The 19,455-nt window shown below is 38.0% G+C and overlaps 1 protein-coding gene across 1 annotated transcript in view; it reads left to right on the top strand.

Moving 5' to 3' along the window:
* The window catches only part of SLIT3 (slit guidance ligand 3), a 534,144-nt gene that overhangs the window by 371,829 nt on the left and 142,860 nt on the right, over positions 1–19,455 (top strand). The window contains exon 12 of the mRNA XM_059825130.1: positions 9,128–9,199. Coding sequence (XP_059681113.1) covers positions 9,128–9,199 — 72 coding nt within the window. The remainder of the gene's footprint in view (positions 1–9,127; positions 9,200–19,455) is intronic.

Raw genomic sequence — 19,455 nt, 5'->3', positions numbered from 1 at the left:
AATAGATATTAAGTGTTGCTAGCCTTTGTTGAATAGTTAGGGTGGTGTCATTCAACATGCTGTGGAAATGGTCAAATCCCTCAATGCTGTCTGGAAATGATTCAGTAAGTGAATGACATCTACTGAACACTACAGTTTTGGCTTAGTATGAAACTTCTGCTGATGCTGCAATTCTACAGCTTTCTGGTCTTGGCATACCTCCTGGCTAGTAGCAAGCTGGACAGGCAAGACATTTCTACTGGTGTTGACTTTCCAACTCAAAAGTTATTCTGCTTTAGCTATAGCTAATTCAGATACCCCCACGTGGCCTCAGGAGTGGGACAGAACACATCAGAGTGGACAGAGAGGAAATGAGAATATAAATTGGGCAGGAATTCATAGTGTTTTGACTTGCACACAGAAGCAAGTGAAATGGCTGTGTATTCTCTGCCCTGTCATCCAAAACAATATTTTAAGTAAATGATGTTTAAAGATGTTCGTATCCAAGTGGGTAAAATAGTGCTTAAGTTAATGCTAGGAAGTTACAAAGGGGGAAGAGAGAGGGCAGAGAGATGAGATGGAGCTCAGAAAGGGCTATAGTAAGGAAACTGCCTCTGAGCAGTCTTTCCTGCGTTCAGTGTTTGTCTCTGCCTCAGTTTCCTTCTACCGCAGCCACATAATGCTGTTGTAACACACAGTCTGTTTTGCCTCTCTTTGGCAGATTGGTTTCTAGGACAGTATCGACTCCAGCCTTGAAATTATTAGCTGCCTCCTCTAGGTTTGGTTGACCGTTGTGCTTGCCGTTGGCTTTTACTTTCTTTTGGAAGGTTTTACTCTTGCTGTTCATTGCGACTTGCTCTTACAAACTTTTTAACCTATGGCTGATAGGCAAGAGTTAGTTCCCTGATCTTCCGTGACCTGTCACCCAGACCTCTGGCAGGTTCTTCCCTGCTGGTCGCTTCTGTAGTTGTTTCAGTTTCTGAGCCCTAGATATCTTTATGGAGCAAGATAATCTGCTGTTCTGCAGAATCTGGGTTTCTCTGAAGAAACCTCCCCCACGTTTCTACTTCTGAGGAGTAGAGGATCTTCTTTCATCTGATCTCTGCTATAGCCACCAGTCCAGTTCTGTCAACTGCAGAAAGACAAGTAAGCGCAAGAGAAGATGACTCCTTTGAAGTGCCAGCCCTCCCAGTGAAACTGCCAAAGGGGAAAGAACAAGGAGGTAGAAATGAAGTAAGACAGTTTGCTTACTAGTGTTTTCTCTTTTAAGCGGCTCAGTCTTTTTGGTGCCTGAGGCCCCAATAACTTTAGTCAGCTGCATGCCCTGAAGGAACACTGCTCTGCATACAATGCTTCAGCTCAGCTGAGAGTAACTTTCATTTTTCATGTATGTAAGTCAAATCTGGTTGGTGGCATACATTTTAATGAGACACCATTAAGGTTTAACCCGTGCACACAGAGCAGCTGGACTTTTCAGCTAGTTGACTTAAAACAAGAATAAAGGAGGGGAAAATATTAATGCACAAATGAAAGTAAGCAACTTTGTTTCCATTAAAAATGAAGTACTGCTCTACTGCCTGAAATCCTTACCTTTTTTTCCCCTGCATTATTCCCATTTTCTGCTCCTCCCTTTACTCCCTGCTTGTATGCAATTGTAGTGCTCCCTGTGGGTCTAAGAGAGTGAAAGTGCTTATCTGGAAGACAGCCAACATTGTTAGTCTAACTGGCTAATGGAGGCCTATATATAGTGGGTTGCTACTCTACTTTCTTCTGAAGTTAACTTAGGTTAGTGTTTCCAGGCAGAACTGTTTCTCAGAGTACTCTGCCTGTTGTACCTGTGTAGAGATGGAAGAAAAAATGGTGTATTATAGTTTTCAAAACAGAGGAATGTTTATTACAGAAGCAGTTTCCCCTCAAATGTATAAAACTTAAATCTTTTAAAAGTGCTAAGTGATCCATATGCTAGCAGGTCATAATTTTTTATTTTAAATCTATATATTTTTCTCTAACAAGAAATCCACCTATGGGAGTCAAACAGGTCACAGAATCTTAACACTTTAAAGAAGCTCTTTCTACCTTAGGTTTTCTCTGCATTTAGCAAAAGAAAGGCAAGCTTGTTCTTGTAAGGACTCAAGACTTCTCCATTCCCCATACATAGAAAAAAAAAATAAAGTCTTTTCTCCATGCCTATTTTTCAGTGGGTTTTTGTGCCCTATTCATATAATGACTGTGTGGAACAAGGAATTTCTATTCCATTTTTCTTAGGAATATTTGGGCATGTGCATAACTTTTTTTTTCTTCCTGGCTGTGACAACAATTAAGGAACCGGAATCATTCTTCTTTAAGAATGTTTTTTTCTTCTTCCCAGAGTTTTCTGGTTTTTCCTTTTCCCCATGTTGTGTCACATGCAGGTGGCACTGTGAGTCACTGGTCACCTCTGGGCCTGTATGGTCTGTGGATTTAATTCTGTTACAGTGTCTGAAGTTCCCTTTCAATATTTAGGCACTAGGGCTTAGATCCTTAGCATATTTTTGGTATGAACCAAACTTCAAACTCATTTATGGACAAAACTGAAGATATAGTAAGATCCAGTCTCTGGGTTTGAGCGAACAGAGTTGCGGAGAGCTTGCTGTAAAGCCCTTATGGAGAATGGAGAGTATTGTGGAGCAGCGCCTGAGAAAAAGGGTCTTTAGTCTTAAAGATGCTACTGTGGGATTCGGGAGGAAGAAATTATGCTGCATAATTTCAGTGGCAGCTGTTGGGTAAATAAACTGCTTCTCTATACCAAAGTCTCCCCTCTTGAAAAACTGGAAGTCTTTCTCTGTCTCAAAGAGATGATGCAAGGGTGTATACATTGAAGGCTGTGAGATGTAGTGCTAGTGCAGTACTTGGGACCATATGAAATAGCCAAGATGAGAAACAAAAACTTAGATGATTTGAATCTAAAAAACACTAAGCAGCACAGATGTAAGTGAGCCATGGTAATGTAGCCGTGGCTTTTGTGTTGGAGGGATTAGTCTTGCCATCCCGTACTTCATTCCATGTAAACATGAGAGCAAATAGGACCCTTGCATTGAGAAGTGTGGCAAAATTGATTGATTGCAAAAGAATGTGTTATCTTAATTTTAAGCAGAAGTTCGAGATATGCTCTATTTGTAGTACATGGTGTTTGCGTTACATAGTTAGAATTGCACTTCGCTGGAGTTGGAGTGGTTAATAACTCAGCGCAGAACATGAGGGCTAAGTTATGAATAGTTTCATGTTTCAAGATTGCTGCATGCACTTTCTGAAGTAAATTAATTTTTCATTTAATCAACTCAAAATCTGTCTCTATCAGTGAGAGGATTGTATCAGCATTTGGTTATTGTTAATAGTATCAAAGATAAATGTTATTCTTGGGGTCAGTAAACTTCCCACAAATGTAGGTCTGGAAGGCCATATCCAGACTGTCTGGGGACATTTTATGAGATATGACAAAATAGTCTAAGCCTTCAGTGTGTTAAACTGAATGAATAAATTTTAGACCACTGCAGAGGGAGAATTCCTTTGCTTTTGTTCATATACTGAATTAAGCTAGTGAACAATTTAAAAGCTTAGATCAGCCTGGGCACAAAGACAAGAGACAGCTTAGATTTTGACATAGCAGTCCCATTTAGACCATCATCTCCTGGGTGATGATGTATGTGGTGTCATTCATGGTGATTTGAAATCTGCAATAAAACACTGTCTATTGCAATAACTGCCAAACTTATTTTAAGGTAACAAATTGCTTTGGGTAGTCTTACCGTGATTTATTTAGCCTAACTTGTTCTGAAGAAATATGAAATAGTGCAGGGAAAAAAAATTACGTGTCTAAGTTTCTTTCAGATATCGGAAATTTATTGCTGTTTTTACCCCTATCAATTCCTCCTCTTTTGAAAACTTGAATTCTTACTGAGCCTGTGCCATTGTATGTAGCTTGGGACATATAATTCTTCCTAGCAAGAATAGTTTTCACAGTCTGAAGGAAAGTTAAAAGCATTCTGAGGACTGAAAAAGACATTGCATAAAGTCAAAATTTGACACTTCAGTAAGAATGTTTCAGCCAAGCCAAAATAAAGGAACACTTAGCTGGAAACCATATGGTCTAGAGTAAGGGATTCTGTGCTAGGCTTTCATACTCCCAAAAAGTTTTGTGTCACCTGCCAGGGAAAAATCTCTATATTCTGGCATCTGGCTTAACGAAGCAGCTAAATTGCAACTACATTTGCAAGTAAGGTAGGCCGAAGAACTGTAAAATAAAGACAACACAGCAATTATTGTTTCACACCCTTAGAAGGTGGTATGCTAAACTTCAGTGCATATGAAAGGCCTTGTGTTGTTAAAGTCTGTGCAAATTCCTTAATTTAAAAATTGTTCAAGAGGTCAGAACGTCTAGAGACTGTGAAGAATCAGTGCGACTTCTATGTTTCAAAACCCTGCCGCTGAAGGTTTGTTACATGCTTAATTACATTCTCAACCAAGATAACAAACTTGTTGCTATCTGTGCTTCCAATGCTTTCTTTGTCTGGTATGTCCCAAGCTTTTAGACAAATCTATGCAGTTACTGTTTTCACTGTTTAATCTTTATTTTTAACTACTTAGAACATCAGTTGGATTAATCTGCAAAACTTGAAGTTTACTAGTAACAATTAATTGTTTAACTGGAAATTTAGTATTTAATTGTCTTGGAATAGATATGTTTTGGGGGGAATATTAAAATATGATGCCAGAATCAGGCTGAAGAAACAATAACACCTCATTATCACTTTTATATATTTGTATAATTTCTTATTGCAGATCCATAATAACTCTTCAGCTGAATAGGGTGCTTCTTCCAGGGATCTCCTCCAAATGCTTGCAGTGCAACCAAGGGTCTGTGCTTTATGTGCATTGTCCTTCCCATTGTTTGGAAGGTTAATTGCATCCTGAAAACTCCTGCAAGTTGTGAGCCAATCTGCCAGGTACTTTTGAAGAACTGCAGCTTGTGATTTGTGGCCATGCTGAAAGCATTTAGCCGTGAACTGGCAAGCTGATGGCGCTACGTGTCGCTAAGAATATAGCCCTCAGATGGCTCAGCTGCACCTGTGGCATAACAGCAACTTGCTGATGCTGGAAAGCCACCTTCAAAAAATTTAAGAAAAGTTTGCTTGAGTTAAAAGTACAGTGAAAGATTCTTCACACTGGTCATTCTGGTATTAGATACACGTGCCTTGTGGAAAAGACAAGAATAAAATTCATGCACTGGCAAGTCTGATGTGTTTGCACATCTTTATGACTCTTTTCTCCATTCAGGCTGCTTTCCATCTTTGTAAAAGAGACTCCCGTGTGTGGTGAGAAGAGAAAGAAAGAAACAGTAAGAAAAAGGATACCTACTGGTCTCTCAGAGTTTTGGCTTAGTCTCCAGTTGCTACTTTTAAGATTAGCATTGTGAATATAGAATTAAGCTATAGCTCACTTTTCTCTTTCTCCCAAAAATGTACATCATGTTTAGGGTATTATCTTCCCCACCTGACAGTAAATGGTATTTGTCAGACTTGTGGCTAACTCTGTTTCCCAGCAAAGTTGAGAACCAAATGAACAATCAGGAGCACACAATAAAAATTTTAGTAATTTTTTTTGTTCTAATAAATGTCATTCTGATTCACTGATTGGCTGTCTATTGGCAGCAATTGCTGAGCTGATTTTATTTTTATTACGTATTAACTTTGTTAGTGTCTTTTCAATAAAAAATACTTTGCGTCTAAAATTTCAGGTGCTAGGGGATAGAAGAAGGGTTGTGTTCCTGTGTCAGGCTTGCAGAGTAGCCAGGACACCTACATGTCCTGCAACATATGTGAGGGATGCAAGTGAACACATGTTTTTAGAACATGTAATACCATACATAGGCAAATCTCCTAGAATTTATCTCTGTTGGTAAAAGCATTGGAGATTTAAATGAAGTTCTTGAATTGACTTGGCTGAGTTTCCTGTTATATGGCCTTTTGAAGTTATTTTTTTGTTTGGGGTTTTTTTTTGGTTTCTTTTTTCCCCAAAGCTGCAATTCTGGAAACATTGCAGTTTATGCTAGTGAGATGGGCAGAATGACAGGACATAGAGGAAAGTGGCTGCAATAATGGAGTGTACCTAACCTGGCCAGGCTTTTCTGCAGGCTAACTCATTCATAGCACTGTTAGGAATGCAGCAGTTGGTACATTCAGAACAAGAGCATCTTGGATCAAGAACCTGACCAATATTCATATTTGTTGGTATGAGTATGCTTTCCTGTCTTAAACAGAAAAAATGAGAACTCTGGGGAAAGCAAAAGTTTCTGTGCTTTTTATTAGAGTAAATGGAAATCAGGAACTCCAGAAATGACATGCAATGCATTATGTATCTCCTGTCCCCTCCTCTTTGCTTCTTTCTGTAGGACCGTTTGACTTCAGCTCTGGCATGGCAGGCAGACAATGGCACTAGCTAATTTGGCTCTGTGTAGTGCTGAACATGAATATGAATTAGAGACAAGTGCCTGAGCTGTCATACTGACTTTTGTTTAGCTGTTAATTTGTTCGAATGTTAATGTGCTACATGCACATAAGCCAAATTAGGTTTGAAAATGCTTATTTTCTTTTCATGGCTTCTAAAAATTGAAGCTTTGTTTTATTTTATAAGCTATTTTAATCTGGTTTATTTTGCTCAAAATAATAAAGAAGATGTATAAACACGTCCAAGGTTTAAAATTCAATGGAACACTGCACTATGACCTTTTGACTCTTAAATTAAAAGTAAATGAAAAATTACTCTAGTAAGAGTCTTATTTTGATATTTGCATTTAGTAGTACCATAACTAACAACTGCACTGGATATGAGTGTTGAGATTTCTTTAAGGTTTGACTTTACAAAAGTGTTTTTAGGTCTACAGCCAGAATAACCCTTAGACTGGAGTGGGCATTTTTTTACTTCTTTCCATGGGCATTTTGTAAAGCTTAGCTTCTGAACTCTTTCTTACAAGCAGCAGTATTATGCGTTATTGATCAGCATTGATGATCCTGCTACTTCACAAAACTAAGGAAGATGTTCGTCTAACATCACAGAGTTTATAATCTAAACTCTGTATACAGATGATGCACTTGCTAAAGAAATGTTGTTCAGAAAGACTGGAAACTGAAATGGAAATATACTGGATTCTGTGGGCATTAACTTAATATTTTAACCTTTTATAAATATTTTGTTTTCAGAGGTTTTTGCTTCCTGATACAGGTGATCACATCAGTTACTTTATTCAGAAGGAAGTCTGTGAGACCGCCATTTGGATGTTGTTTTAGAGCCCGGTGAAATTCAGTGACTTGACTGTTATCTCTTATTTTGAAACTGCTATCTAAATGGACCTGCTAGACCTTTCAAAGTTCAGCCATCACTTCTGGCTAGCTTTGCATGAAAATTGCATGAAATTTTGTTGAAGTAGGAAATTGTGTGTGTCTTCTGAAGCTGAAATTAGGAAACAATTAGAAAAAAATTAGTGGTACTAGCATTCATTACTCACAAAAAACACTAACTGTAACAGCACATTGATTCTGCAGTAGATGAAGAGAAATTATGTTACATTTGTTTAGAGAAAATACAACGCTTGATGACCATTAGTTTCTTGGGTAGCAGTTCAGTTCCTGCTAAACTACAAAAGTAATGAAAAATGAAGTTTCAAGTTTAGATTTTCATATCTAAGTGGTGTTGTGTTATTTAGATTCATTTTATTTAGGCTCAGAAATGAGCTGATCTGGGAACTCGCCCACAGAGGTGACATACTTCCAATGACTGATGAAGAGTAAACTGAAGTGGCAATACTCTGGGAAGGCCAGAGGGTATTGTAAATGGTCCGTCATGCTAAGTGTTTGTTTCTCAGTATGTTCAACTCACCATAATATTTTAAATGTTGAAAGAGAGGGTAAGCCAGAATTTCAGCCAGCATCCAAGCCTCACGTGGCTACTTGATTCATTGCTAGCATATTATTCCACATTAAAAAGTTAGGGAATTAACCAGTTTAGTGACATGTAAGCAACAAAGTTTTGGCATGAGCTGCTTTATAACCATTTACCATGTCTTATGTAGCGCATAGAAATTACATAAATACTGGTTTTCCCAATTTGAAGTCAATTAAAATGTTTAGGGAAGGTGTAAAATTTTCAGAGGGAGCCTAATCTTCTTCCCTTTTACGAGGACCCATAGTAAGCTCCTAACTCACTTTCTGGTTTTGACAAATTTTATCAACTTGCAGAAATGACATGAGTAAATACTTTAGCCATGATTGAAATTCAGCTGTTCCTGTCATATATGATTTTGCTCTGATCTCTAGGCAATGCATCTTAGCATTACAGTGGTTTTGTCTGTTTTTCCCTTTCGTTCAATTTCTGGGGATACTATATGTGCCTTTTTCCATTAAAAAAGGAAATATTTTTAATATTAAAACTGAATAATGGATATCAGGTTGTATATATTTATGGTTGAATAAATATATACACTGACTCTGATTTGTGTTATTAAATCTTTACTGATTTTTATAACTAAATTATACCTAAATTGTTTTTGAGTTTCTGAAATATATGTCTATTTCCAGTTCAGGCTAAATTTCTTTATATTAGCTAGTTGAAATGGTAACAGCCACTGGTGAAGCCATAGTATTTTATCCAATGATGCCTGTGTCACATTTCTTGCCAATTATTACATCTTAAGAGATTCAGTTATATGAAATTTTATCTACAACCAGCTTGTGCTCCCTGGCTTTTAAATTCAGTATTACTGAGCAGAATTCTAGGGTTTTGCATCAGACAAAGTGCCTTTCAATGGTTAAAATATTTCTAAAAAGGGCGGAAAAAAAATCCCTCAACAGAATGAAAAATATTTCAGATACAGTTTTTGGATGATGTCCAGTTTCTACATTAAAAATGCTTTCCAACACCAGGCGAAGCCTGAATCATAACGACTCATTTAATACCATGTGCTCTCTGAAAAGAAAATGAGATCAGTAGTTAAATGAAATGCCCACAGATCCCGGGCATGGTGCACAAGATCAATAAAGATGATAATGCAGAGATGTGGGAGGACACTAAACTGGTCTGTTACTTAAGATTTATTTTGTCTTCCTGAATCTTTCAGAGTGCTCTATGGAAACAAGATCACAGAGATTCCCCAGGGCCTTTTTGATGATCTTGTGTCTCTGCAGCTGCTGTGAGTATGATCCCTTCCTCTTCTTTATTTTACAGACTAGCTAGTTTTACTGTTTTTTCAGCTTCTGACATTAATATAATCACCTTTTCCACTGAAAACTCACTGGGATGTGCTAGTCTGTTGTTTCTGTGTCAGGCAGGAGGGAGGCAAGGGCTTGAAAAAAAAAAAAAAGGAAGGTGCCAACAGTTTTACAGCACTGTGTGTATAATGGATAATAGATACAGAGGATTTAAGTGTGGGGAGGAAATGAGAGACTCGGTGAAGTCCAAGAAAGGAAATTTGGTCCCTGGCTATGTGCGGGTGGGGATGCCATCTGATTGTTTTTACACATTCAGTGTTGTGGTTGAATATCTAGATCCTCGAGGGCTCCTGTGTTGCGAGTACCTGCACATGCAAGCCAAATGGCAGTATGAAAGATCTTACTGTTGCAAGCCGTACCCAGTTCCATATTCTTATTATGCCAAATGTGCTTAGTTGCAAGAAAAATAATTTCAGAATGTATTGTGTATTTGAGTATTTTATGCTACATGTGATTTAACACACAGTCATGATCAGGGGTAAGATACATATCATACACTTTTCAGTATTTATTAATGTAGCATAAAAAAAATCCTAAGCTAAATGTGAAATCGCAAATTTCACTCACTTTTGTCTCCATAGTCACATTGGGAACCAGTAACTCCTTCAAAGAGAAGGAAATCAGCTACTATTTCAGCCAGTCAGTAGAGGGAGCAGAAGTGAAGTGCGTTTAGTATGTATTCCTAACATTCTGATTACCATCATGGATGATGCACTCAGAAAGTAAAGGTGATATATGAGAAATTAATCAATTCTGGTTTATATCACACACAAACCTCCACCCCCAAACAATAAATTATATAAAATATAAGATAAAAGGTAGCTTTTAGACATGTTATTTTAAGCCTTTCTGACTGTCTTGACGTAACCAGAAATTAATATCCAAAAGTTCATGATCACCATTGAATGTGTTGCTCTGTGATTACAGTCTTTGCTGCACTTACATGCTATATAAAAATAAGCATAGGTGTGGATTAGAAATCCGTGAGCAAAGCCAAAGAACTAAAATATGAAATAGCTGAAATTGCTCTATATGTTAAGTGAAGGACTACTTGGATGTGTAATGTATCTATAAGACATTAATTGCAAACATGGACAATGTTATTCTAGAGAAGGACAAGCAAGAGTGCATAAGGTTTGGTTATGACAATCCTTGAGCTGCGGTGGTGGGAAGCTGTTCATCTCCTGCACACAGCCAATTATTTTGTCTTCACCTTTTGCACATGCTTTTTCTGGCAGGTCTCTTCCTCTTTCCTGTCCCATACCTTGCAAGTTTGTTAGTACTTCAGTGTCTTCATGGCCAGCCTGTGCAGTAAGAGTAGGCTGTGTATTTAGCGGGGAGGTGGTTTGCCATGTGTGAGAACAATACACCTGAAAGTGCTTAGAAGCTGGGACTCAGTACATGTTGATATAACTGGCATGTTAGTCATTATCAGACTCGGGTTGTGTTCAGTACAATGAAGATGCTGGAAGCAAAAGGAGACCTAAAACTTAACTTGTCACTTTGACCTCTGAGAAGGAAACTATATTAAAAAAACCCCTGAGCTCTGTCATAGTCCTTCCCCCACCCCAAATATTTTATGGTTACAAGTTCAAAGTGATACACAGTTGCTCTATCTAACCCAGGACACTTTACAGATAGGACCTTTCCCAGTAGAAAAAAAAATAATAATAAATCACTCAACACATGGCTCACAGTGTCCTATGAAAATATGGGTCTAGAACTTTTGCATGAAGCATTAAGCAGGTTTCAGCGCCTTTATACAGTAGTCCTTGTGTGCATGTAGTGCAAGCTTTCAACGAATTACATATTTAAGCCCAGATGCAGTAATTTTCCAGTCTGAGTTACCTCAAGGGATGCCTTTTTGTTAAGCGGGCAAAATCTGTATGCCAGAGAACCATTGAAAGGTGTTGCACTTCAACCATTTAAACATTCTCATGCTGAGAAGGTGCAAGTAGGTTGCCCCGTTATGGGATTCCCAGAGCATTGTGCCTCTGGAGCCTTTCAGGGTCTTCTTCAAAGTGTTTGAACGTAAAGTAGCTTTTGGCAAGGAGAGCATTGAATGATCATGCTTTAAATGCAAACAACTGTCTGCACACTTTTCTGATCGTGGCTTTGAAGCTGCTATTATGGGATTGCTTGTAGTATTTTAATGGATACCAAAAAAATAAATGGCATTCATTGGTTTTAGACCTGCTGTTGAACAGTTGGAAGAGTGCCCTATGATTAGATCTAATTTAGTGTTCAGTGGGCTCTAGATTGGATTTCTTCTTATTAGTCTGGAGACATACTGATAAGAACACTCTGATTAACATGTCCTGGTAGCCAGTATAATTTCCTAAGCTTGAGCTGGAGCATTTTTGAAAATATACTGCCGTTATGGTAAAGCAGGACACAATCAGAAAAAGGGAATCATTGTAGGTACTCTATAAAATCCTTGAGATTGTATTTAGAAAGAAAAAATAATTACTGTGAAATTGCAGAGCAGATAATATTGTTATTTACTATTTTGGTTAAGACTCATCAGAGTTTCTCAGAAACGTCATTGTCCTTCTCTTTAAAAATACTGTCACAATACAGGCCCAGATTATTCTACTTTTCTTCTGGCAGAATTGTTTTGTTTAAGTGCCTTTCATCTGCAGGCACTACCCCTGATGTCAGAAACTGCAGCTGGGTAAAGTAATGCTCAGCTCAGGCATGACAGCATCTTAAACTGCCCCATTTGACTTTGGTGTATGGCAAATGAAGAATTCAGAACAAGTTTTAGTCCACCTGGCTAGCATTAGAATTCTGTATTTCTGTCTTATAAGACAGAGGTGGGTAAGCCAATATTATATTTGGCAAGAACATAACCAGACATGGTTAGCTAATACGGGTTTTTTGTTGGGGTTGGGGTGGGGGGTGTTTGCTGGGGTTTTTTGAACCCTATTGGTTTAATTTAAAATGTTGTTTCTGAAGTCTTCATTATAATTAGCTACCATAAGTAGTTAACATTCTCCACATAAATAATCACAATTGGATTTCTGTTAAATTGCGGATTTCACAAATCTTATGACTTCCTAAATATGCAATTGTAACCAACACAGCAGCAAACATTATTGAAGAAGTCCAACTACATGTCTGTTCTGTGGAACAGAAGCTTTTCTTGGACCATGTAATCTTCCTTATCCTATTTGAAGTTGCCAGCTGAGAGGATGCTAGAAAGCTACTGTAGCTACTGTACCCTATCCTCATACATTCTTCTTTTCATCAGTCTGGATCAAGTGTCTTCTGAGAATTTTAGGATAATTTGGGTTTTAGAGAGCTATACTGTTTTCCAGAAAGGGATAACTGGAGTCTGTTGTTTTTTTTTTTTTTTTTTTTTTTACAGTAAACTGAAACTTTCATTTCATTGGGACAACAATCTGTCAAAGCTGCAAAATAGTGTTTGATTAATTATCGTTGTTTGTGTAACTTGCATTTGAATATCAGAAGACTGGAAAGGGTTTCAGTTTAAGGTGGAAGTTTTCAAGTAACCATTAGCTGTGCCCAGTCTGAACTCCTGTCCCGGAGGCCTTAGACTAACCTTGGTCTGTCTAGAAACTGGAATATATTTAAATGTCCTTCTCAGCTGTCTTTCAGTTTTCCTGGAATGTGGACAAGCTCTTTCAAGAGCCCTTGAGTTTGCCAAACTGTCTGCCAGTCACTGCACAGGGGGCACAACATAACACCGCACAGCTCTTTCTTTTTCAGCAGCCCTGTGACAGATAAACCTGGCAGTTGCTCTGCTTGCTCCCAAATGAGCAAACATGCTGAGCCAGGCTGCGGTGAAACAGTGAGTCAAGTGGCTCAAGACAGTGAGCCATGGATAATAGGCACCAAGTTTGTTAACCAGTATTTTTCATATCTAAGTGATACACTTTCCTCTCTGCAACCATATTAAAACAAACATTCTGGGAGCCTTTTTATTATAGTTATACACTGTGTGCTTCACAGTGCTCTATTTCCTGGAACAAGAAAGTATCATAAAATCTCTACTGTTTAAAGATATTGTATAGCAAAATAATATAGGGGGATGAAATATCATTTTTCAAATGTCTGGCAAGTATCAGTTTTCAATAAATCCTTGAGGAAATTTGCTTTGCATAGTTACTAATCATACAAGTGCTCAGGCGTGTTGATCCTAAATCTTATGGTTGAGATTCCCTGTGGCTTGCTGGCCAAGAAAGAATCCCTACAGTGGACTCTGTTTTGATGTTGCTAGAAGTAGGTATACTCCTGGGGTACATATATACTGCAGTCAGAGGTTTGTTGTATTCCTCTCTCATAAAACAAAGCCAAAAGCTTACAGCCTTCTCCTCCTTCTCCTAATGTCTGATCATTAGGGAAAACTTTACATTGTAGTTGGAAAAGACCAATAATCATACTGGTGCCTGGAGTTTGACATATTGACAGATAAAGTAACTTCAAAAGTGGTGAAAAATTAGACTTCCAGATCCAATCATCTAACCTGGGTTAAAATTGGAACTAGATCTAATATTTACAGCTTCAACTGACCTTTATTTAAAATAGACTTGTATGAAGTGACAAGTCGTGTGTGTACTTTCAGAAACTATTCTCAGTCTTCCCAAAATTCAACCAGTCAAATTTTGCTTTGAGGGATTCTCCTTTTTAACCTGCTTTTTATGCTGTTTCTCCTTGCATGAATAGTGAGATACTTGGTACTCCCATAGCTCTATTGGTGAGGTCGCTTGGAAAATATCTCCATGGCAAATTTGCCAAGTTTGAAGTGCTTATGTTGATTTGTAATTGTAAATTGAATCCTAGTACTTAAAAGCTTCAAATAGGATCTACAAATTATTTGTTGTATACTTTTGGAGCTTGTTAGAAGCTCGAAGAAAATCCAGTGAAGCACAAACCCATACAAAGTATTTTAAAAAAAAAGAACATACATCAATTCCAGTATTTTGTATTGTATACATTACACTGTTATGTACATAAGTATCATTAAACAATGATGCAAACAGTATATAAATGCCAGAATAAAGAAATTACAGTTTTCCATTTCCAAGTCCTTTATAGCACAGTAGTCTCTCCTCCTCCCCATAGCAATCTTCTGAGCTTTAAATGATGTATAAAATCTTCTTGTTCCATGGAGTTCTTAATTTTTCTCATGGAGAAGAGACAACGGGCATTAAAAAAAGAGACCTTCTGACTAGGTGTAAGGGGAAACATTTTCACAATGACAAGTCAAGCAGTGGAGCAGGCTGCCCAGAAAGTTGTGCATTCTCTGTCCTTGAACATTTTAAAGACCAGACTGAATAAAAGTCTAAGCAACCTGGTCTGACCTTATAGCTTACCCTGTTTTGGGTAGTCTAACAGGACACGAAACCTCTCAAGCTTCCTGCCATTCTGAATTATCCTGTGATCTGATGAAATATTTTTTTTCTCAGATAAAGTAAATATCTGCATTAAATATCTATAGATTGGTCATGCTTTGAGTGGGGTTCAGACCAGATGACCTCTGGAGGTCCTTTGCAACCTATGTCATTTCAGGCTTCTGTGTTTCTAAATTCTTAGCAAAATGACATATGAACTTTTCCCTGAATTACTCAAAATATTTCTGGCTACAGCAGAGCTACTATGCAACTCTCGTCCTTCTAGTCCAGGACAGAATACTCTCTGCTGCACAGACTTGTTTAATAGCTTTAGAATTGTTTTCAAGCTGTTTGCCTCAAGCTTTTTTTTTTCCTTCAGATTTCTGCATTTAGGCTGCTATTGTGATAATATTACTAAACTCAATAACTGCTGTTAAAGTGAGGGAGCAGCATCTGCCAGACACAGAAATACAATTACAGTCAAGCACTAATGAAAGACTGCAACAGCATCTGCCTTTTCTGTGTCACTTCTGTAGCCTGTCTGCATGCAGCTTCCCAAAACAACTGCTAGTTCGTACGTCACCATGTAATTAATTAGCTCTTCTGACGCCAGTGCTCCAAGCTGGACTCACCTGACAGAAACTCTCCTAGTTATTATTACACAAGAAACTAGCTCCCTGATAGCACAGGAAGTTGAGAAAATATGTTTATTCTGCTGTGCATCTGAATTACCATGTAGTTATCTAAAATCAGCTGTGACCTTATCTGCAGGCATAAATTGGACAATATTGAATTGTGAGTAACAGAAGTCCAGATGCTATGACAACATGTGCTTATAATTCTCCAGGTAGTAACACAAGTACCGCAGGATGGTTTTATGGATGGTGTTCAACTGGAGTTGTAGTCTTTTGGATCGGGAATGAAAGCAGGCCTTTAAAATCTCTCCAAAACAGGACTGTCAGTCTGTGCTCTGTGCTTCCTTCTTGACTCATTATCAGCTCATGACTTTTCCATTTTAATTTACATTGAGTAAGTTTGTCATCACCATCATCCAGTTTCCTGAACATGGAGAAACACTTGAAGTTGGTTCAAGCAAGCATGATGATGATTTCACACTGGTTATTATCAATTGAAGCACTGACAGACTCTTCAGTGGTCAGTCATCACATTAGAAAATGTAAATTTTAGTAGATGTCTAAATATCCTGACACAGTGAGAGGCAGTCAGATTGCTCCCCTACACTCCAGGCCATTTTAAAACGTTCCTGGAACCTAATGTAATTATTTTGCCAATAAGTAAGCAGGGGCACACACAATTCTGTCATTAGAAGTTGCTTTTGTCATTGACTGCTGGGAGGTTGGAGTACTTGACTAGATACTTCCATATTGGCACTTCAGCTGTTCTCCCATGGTAAGTTGTGTTAAATCAAAGGTGACGCTTGGTTCCCTACGAATGTCAAGAGAAAATGCTGAAAAAAAATATGCCAAAAAGTTCTTTGACTTTTTGTAACAGGTATTGTATATCCTAAGGAATGCTTTCTGCCAAGAGTCCTTTCTTTGCTGCCCTATAGTGCCCTTTGAATGTAGGTGAAACCGTTGACTATTGATATTCTATAAAAGTCATGTATATTCAATTTGTATTCTGCTGTTACCTATGCAAAAGTGCTACCCAGTTCCCCTCTTCCTTACAAGTCTCCTATACATTTTACATCTGCCTTTTTCTGGTGAGTTCTCATTTTCCTCGGTGGAGTCTGGCATGTGGGATGTGCCAGCCAGTTTATGGGATGCTGAACATTTTCATTCTCATCATGTTGTCGTCGCTGTCAAAACACAAAGCTAGTGAAAAAGAAAGAGAAGTTTTCCAGTGGCTCCATGCAGCTTTTCTCCCTGACGCTTTCCTTTTGGCTCATTAATGTAGGATGATTTCTGGTCCATCCTGTAGCAACAGAAATCAACCTGCAGTCTCCAGCATGTGTTAAGGTTGCTAGGCTGCTGTTTCATTCTCCAAGTTCCGTAGTTATTTGCTGATAGTTTGGTTACTTGACTTCGCTGAGCTGAAAATACAAACATTCCTAGGGGTAAAAGCCATATAAACATCCCCATTTGCTCTTAAAAAACAATTTTTTCAATCCAATCACAGTTTTTCATTTTGGGTTTGGAGTTCAAAATGTTATTTAAACGTTAATCACTTGAAACTGTGCTTGGGCATATAATTCAATTATGGGACCATCTTAATTATGTAGATGGTGCTTATGAGTATCTGATACAATTACAGTGCCAATTGAGTACACATTCGTTCAAAGGGCTTAGCTGAAACACGTTACTATTTCAACGTGCGTGGACAAATTCACTTTTTCAGGAAATGGGTTCATGGAATCGTAATACTGCTCTGCTCTGCTCATTGCTTTCAATGGTGTGTAAACCACAAGGTCTTTAACCATTCTCCTGTATTCTGTGGTGGTCCTGGGCTTGCAAGAAATTTCTTCGCATTTTTAACATATCCAGAGGGATGATGGATTATTAACTCAAGTCTCCATTTTCATCCCTCTGGATAGCAGGCGGTTTTATTTCTACTTGAATTTTTAACCTCCTTTTGAATGCTGCACCACATCTGGAGAACGTGTGTAAATCTCATCCAATCAAGCTGATAACAAAATAGGAAAATTAGTGGAATTTACTTTCATCGTATATTGGTGCAAAATAAATACTATTTAATTCTTTTTAAGTAAAATCAGCTTTTAATATTGTCCCTTCTTTTGGTGTGAGTCCAATGAAAAGAAACCCTCAGTATGTTTTACAGCATGGTTCAGTGTTTAAGGAAGGATCAGTGTTTCTGCTTCCTAGAATATGTTTTTCTCATCTGCCTTTGTGTTTTAAAAAAAAGTATAACCACTTTTAACTCCATGTGAGGCCAGCCTTGTATACATAATTAATAATTAGATGCCATTAGGGGGACTGTGACAGAGAAGAAAGATTAAGCAAAGAACTGCAATTTATGTAGAGGAATATGCATTGAGGGAATATTTTAAAATAACCGAGAGTTTTGAAAGGAATGTAAACCTTAATGCTTCTGGCCAAAAGTTGTCCTCTAACTCACAGTAAGTAGGAGGTAAAAATTTTTAGGGATGATTTATTCTGCTGTCTCACAGTTTTTCACTTCTCCTCCCCCCCATGCCTTTTCTCACTGATTCTGACAGGAAATAGGCCATTAACCTATTTCATGATCCACCGAATACGGCCACATCTGTATTACTGTTGAGCACACTATCTGTCCTCTTTAGATTTAGGTATTGCAACTATATTGTGCAGATGATATACAGAAGAGGTGTTGTCACCTCAGAAAAGCTGTGTAGCACCTGAATTCCCACTTCTAAACAGTCTGCACAAGCACTTTCCTGTTCCAAATTACCTTCTCGGATGCGTAAAGGAGAGAGCGTGCCTCTACGTTTATGGCTGTATATATGATCAGTTTCTCTCATTTTTGGTATTTGGCTCTTACAGAAATGTCGCAGATTATATCACCATGAATCTAGTCATTGAAAATACATGCCAGGAAAACTTGTCACATTGTAAGTTCTAATTTCCAGCTTTGGGTTTATTCATGTTTTATTGAAACTAATCAGAGAACGAATTCAACTCTCATGTATTCACTACAGTTCTAGGTCAGCTTTGCTTGGAGGTTTTATTAAGTGGGATCAATGATGGTTAGACTTCAAGCCCACTCTTCACACAGGAGTGAATAGCATCTGCACAACGCAGCTCTGCTGTGTGTGCACTTCTTAAGCATCACAAAAAGACATGCTGGTTGTCCACATGTACGAATACAACTGTCGTTCACTTGTAAATTCTCTTATTACTGAGATTATTCTAAGTTTTGCTTTATGCTTTGTTAGAAATACTGCTTGCAATGTAAAATATTACTACAATATTAGGAAAAAAAAATAGCATCTAGCAAAATAAATTGAAGCACATACTTGCTTTCAGTTTTCTTCCTGTGTAACTTAGGTACCAAGCCTCTGTCATGGAACAACCAATGTAAGCTAATATGCATTACCTGAAAACAGTGTGGGACCAGTGCACAAGGACAGGGAGTAGAAACCAAAGGATTTGTGATGCCTAATTGGCACATATGAACAGATGTGTTCAAATGCCACTCAGGCATTACAGATCCTTTGGTTTCTGCTCCCTGTCCTTGTGAACAGAGCAGTTCATAAGTAGGATATTGTTCAAAACTCAGTAGCTGATTCTGCCTTCTAATGACTTGTTAACCTGTTTTTTATGGAAAAGATAATGTACAAGCTTGAAAGAGAAATGCATAGTGCACGAGAACCGAGAGAGAATGAAGATTGCTTTGGCTTGGACGTACGAATAGCGATAAGAAACAAGTAGTAAGAGATAACATTGATGTTTGCTGTTGGAGCAAAATCTCAGGATTCGAATGCATGGGAGGAACTATTCCTGTAGCCTAATATGAAAATTACCCTGTTACTTCTGGTGGAGTTAACAGGAATATGAGTTAGGTGTCACATAATTATCACAGAAATACAGATTATAGAGGGATCATACTAGTGCTGCTTATGATTTCATAAAATTATTTTAGCTATTAGTTCATGCAAAAATGTAACCTCTTTTATCCATCATTGCCTTCTATGGGACTTTCTCTTGTCTAATGTCAAGCTTCTTTTTCCATGACATATAAAGAAGAAAATTCAGGTAAATTGATATTGACTTTTCCGTTGGCTAGAAAGGTAACTTCTGCTCTGACACCCTCACGTTCCAAAGCACTGCATTCCAGTTCTCCTTGAGGAAAGGGTTCTACCC

This window comes from Gavia stellata, chromosome 16 (genome assembly GCF_030936135.1).
Source record: "Gavia stellata isolate bGavSte3 chromosome 16, bGavSte3.hap2, whole genome shotgun sequence".
Taxonomy (NCBI): Eukaryota; Metazoa; Chordata; class Aves; order Gaviiformes; family Gaviidae; genus Gavia; species Gavia stellata.
This window is presented reverse-complemented; position numbering and strand designations above follow the sequence as displayed.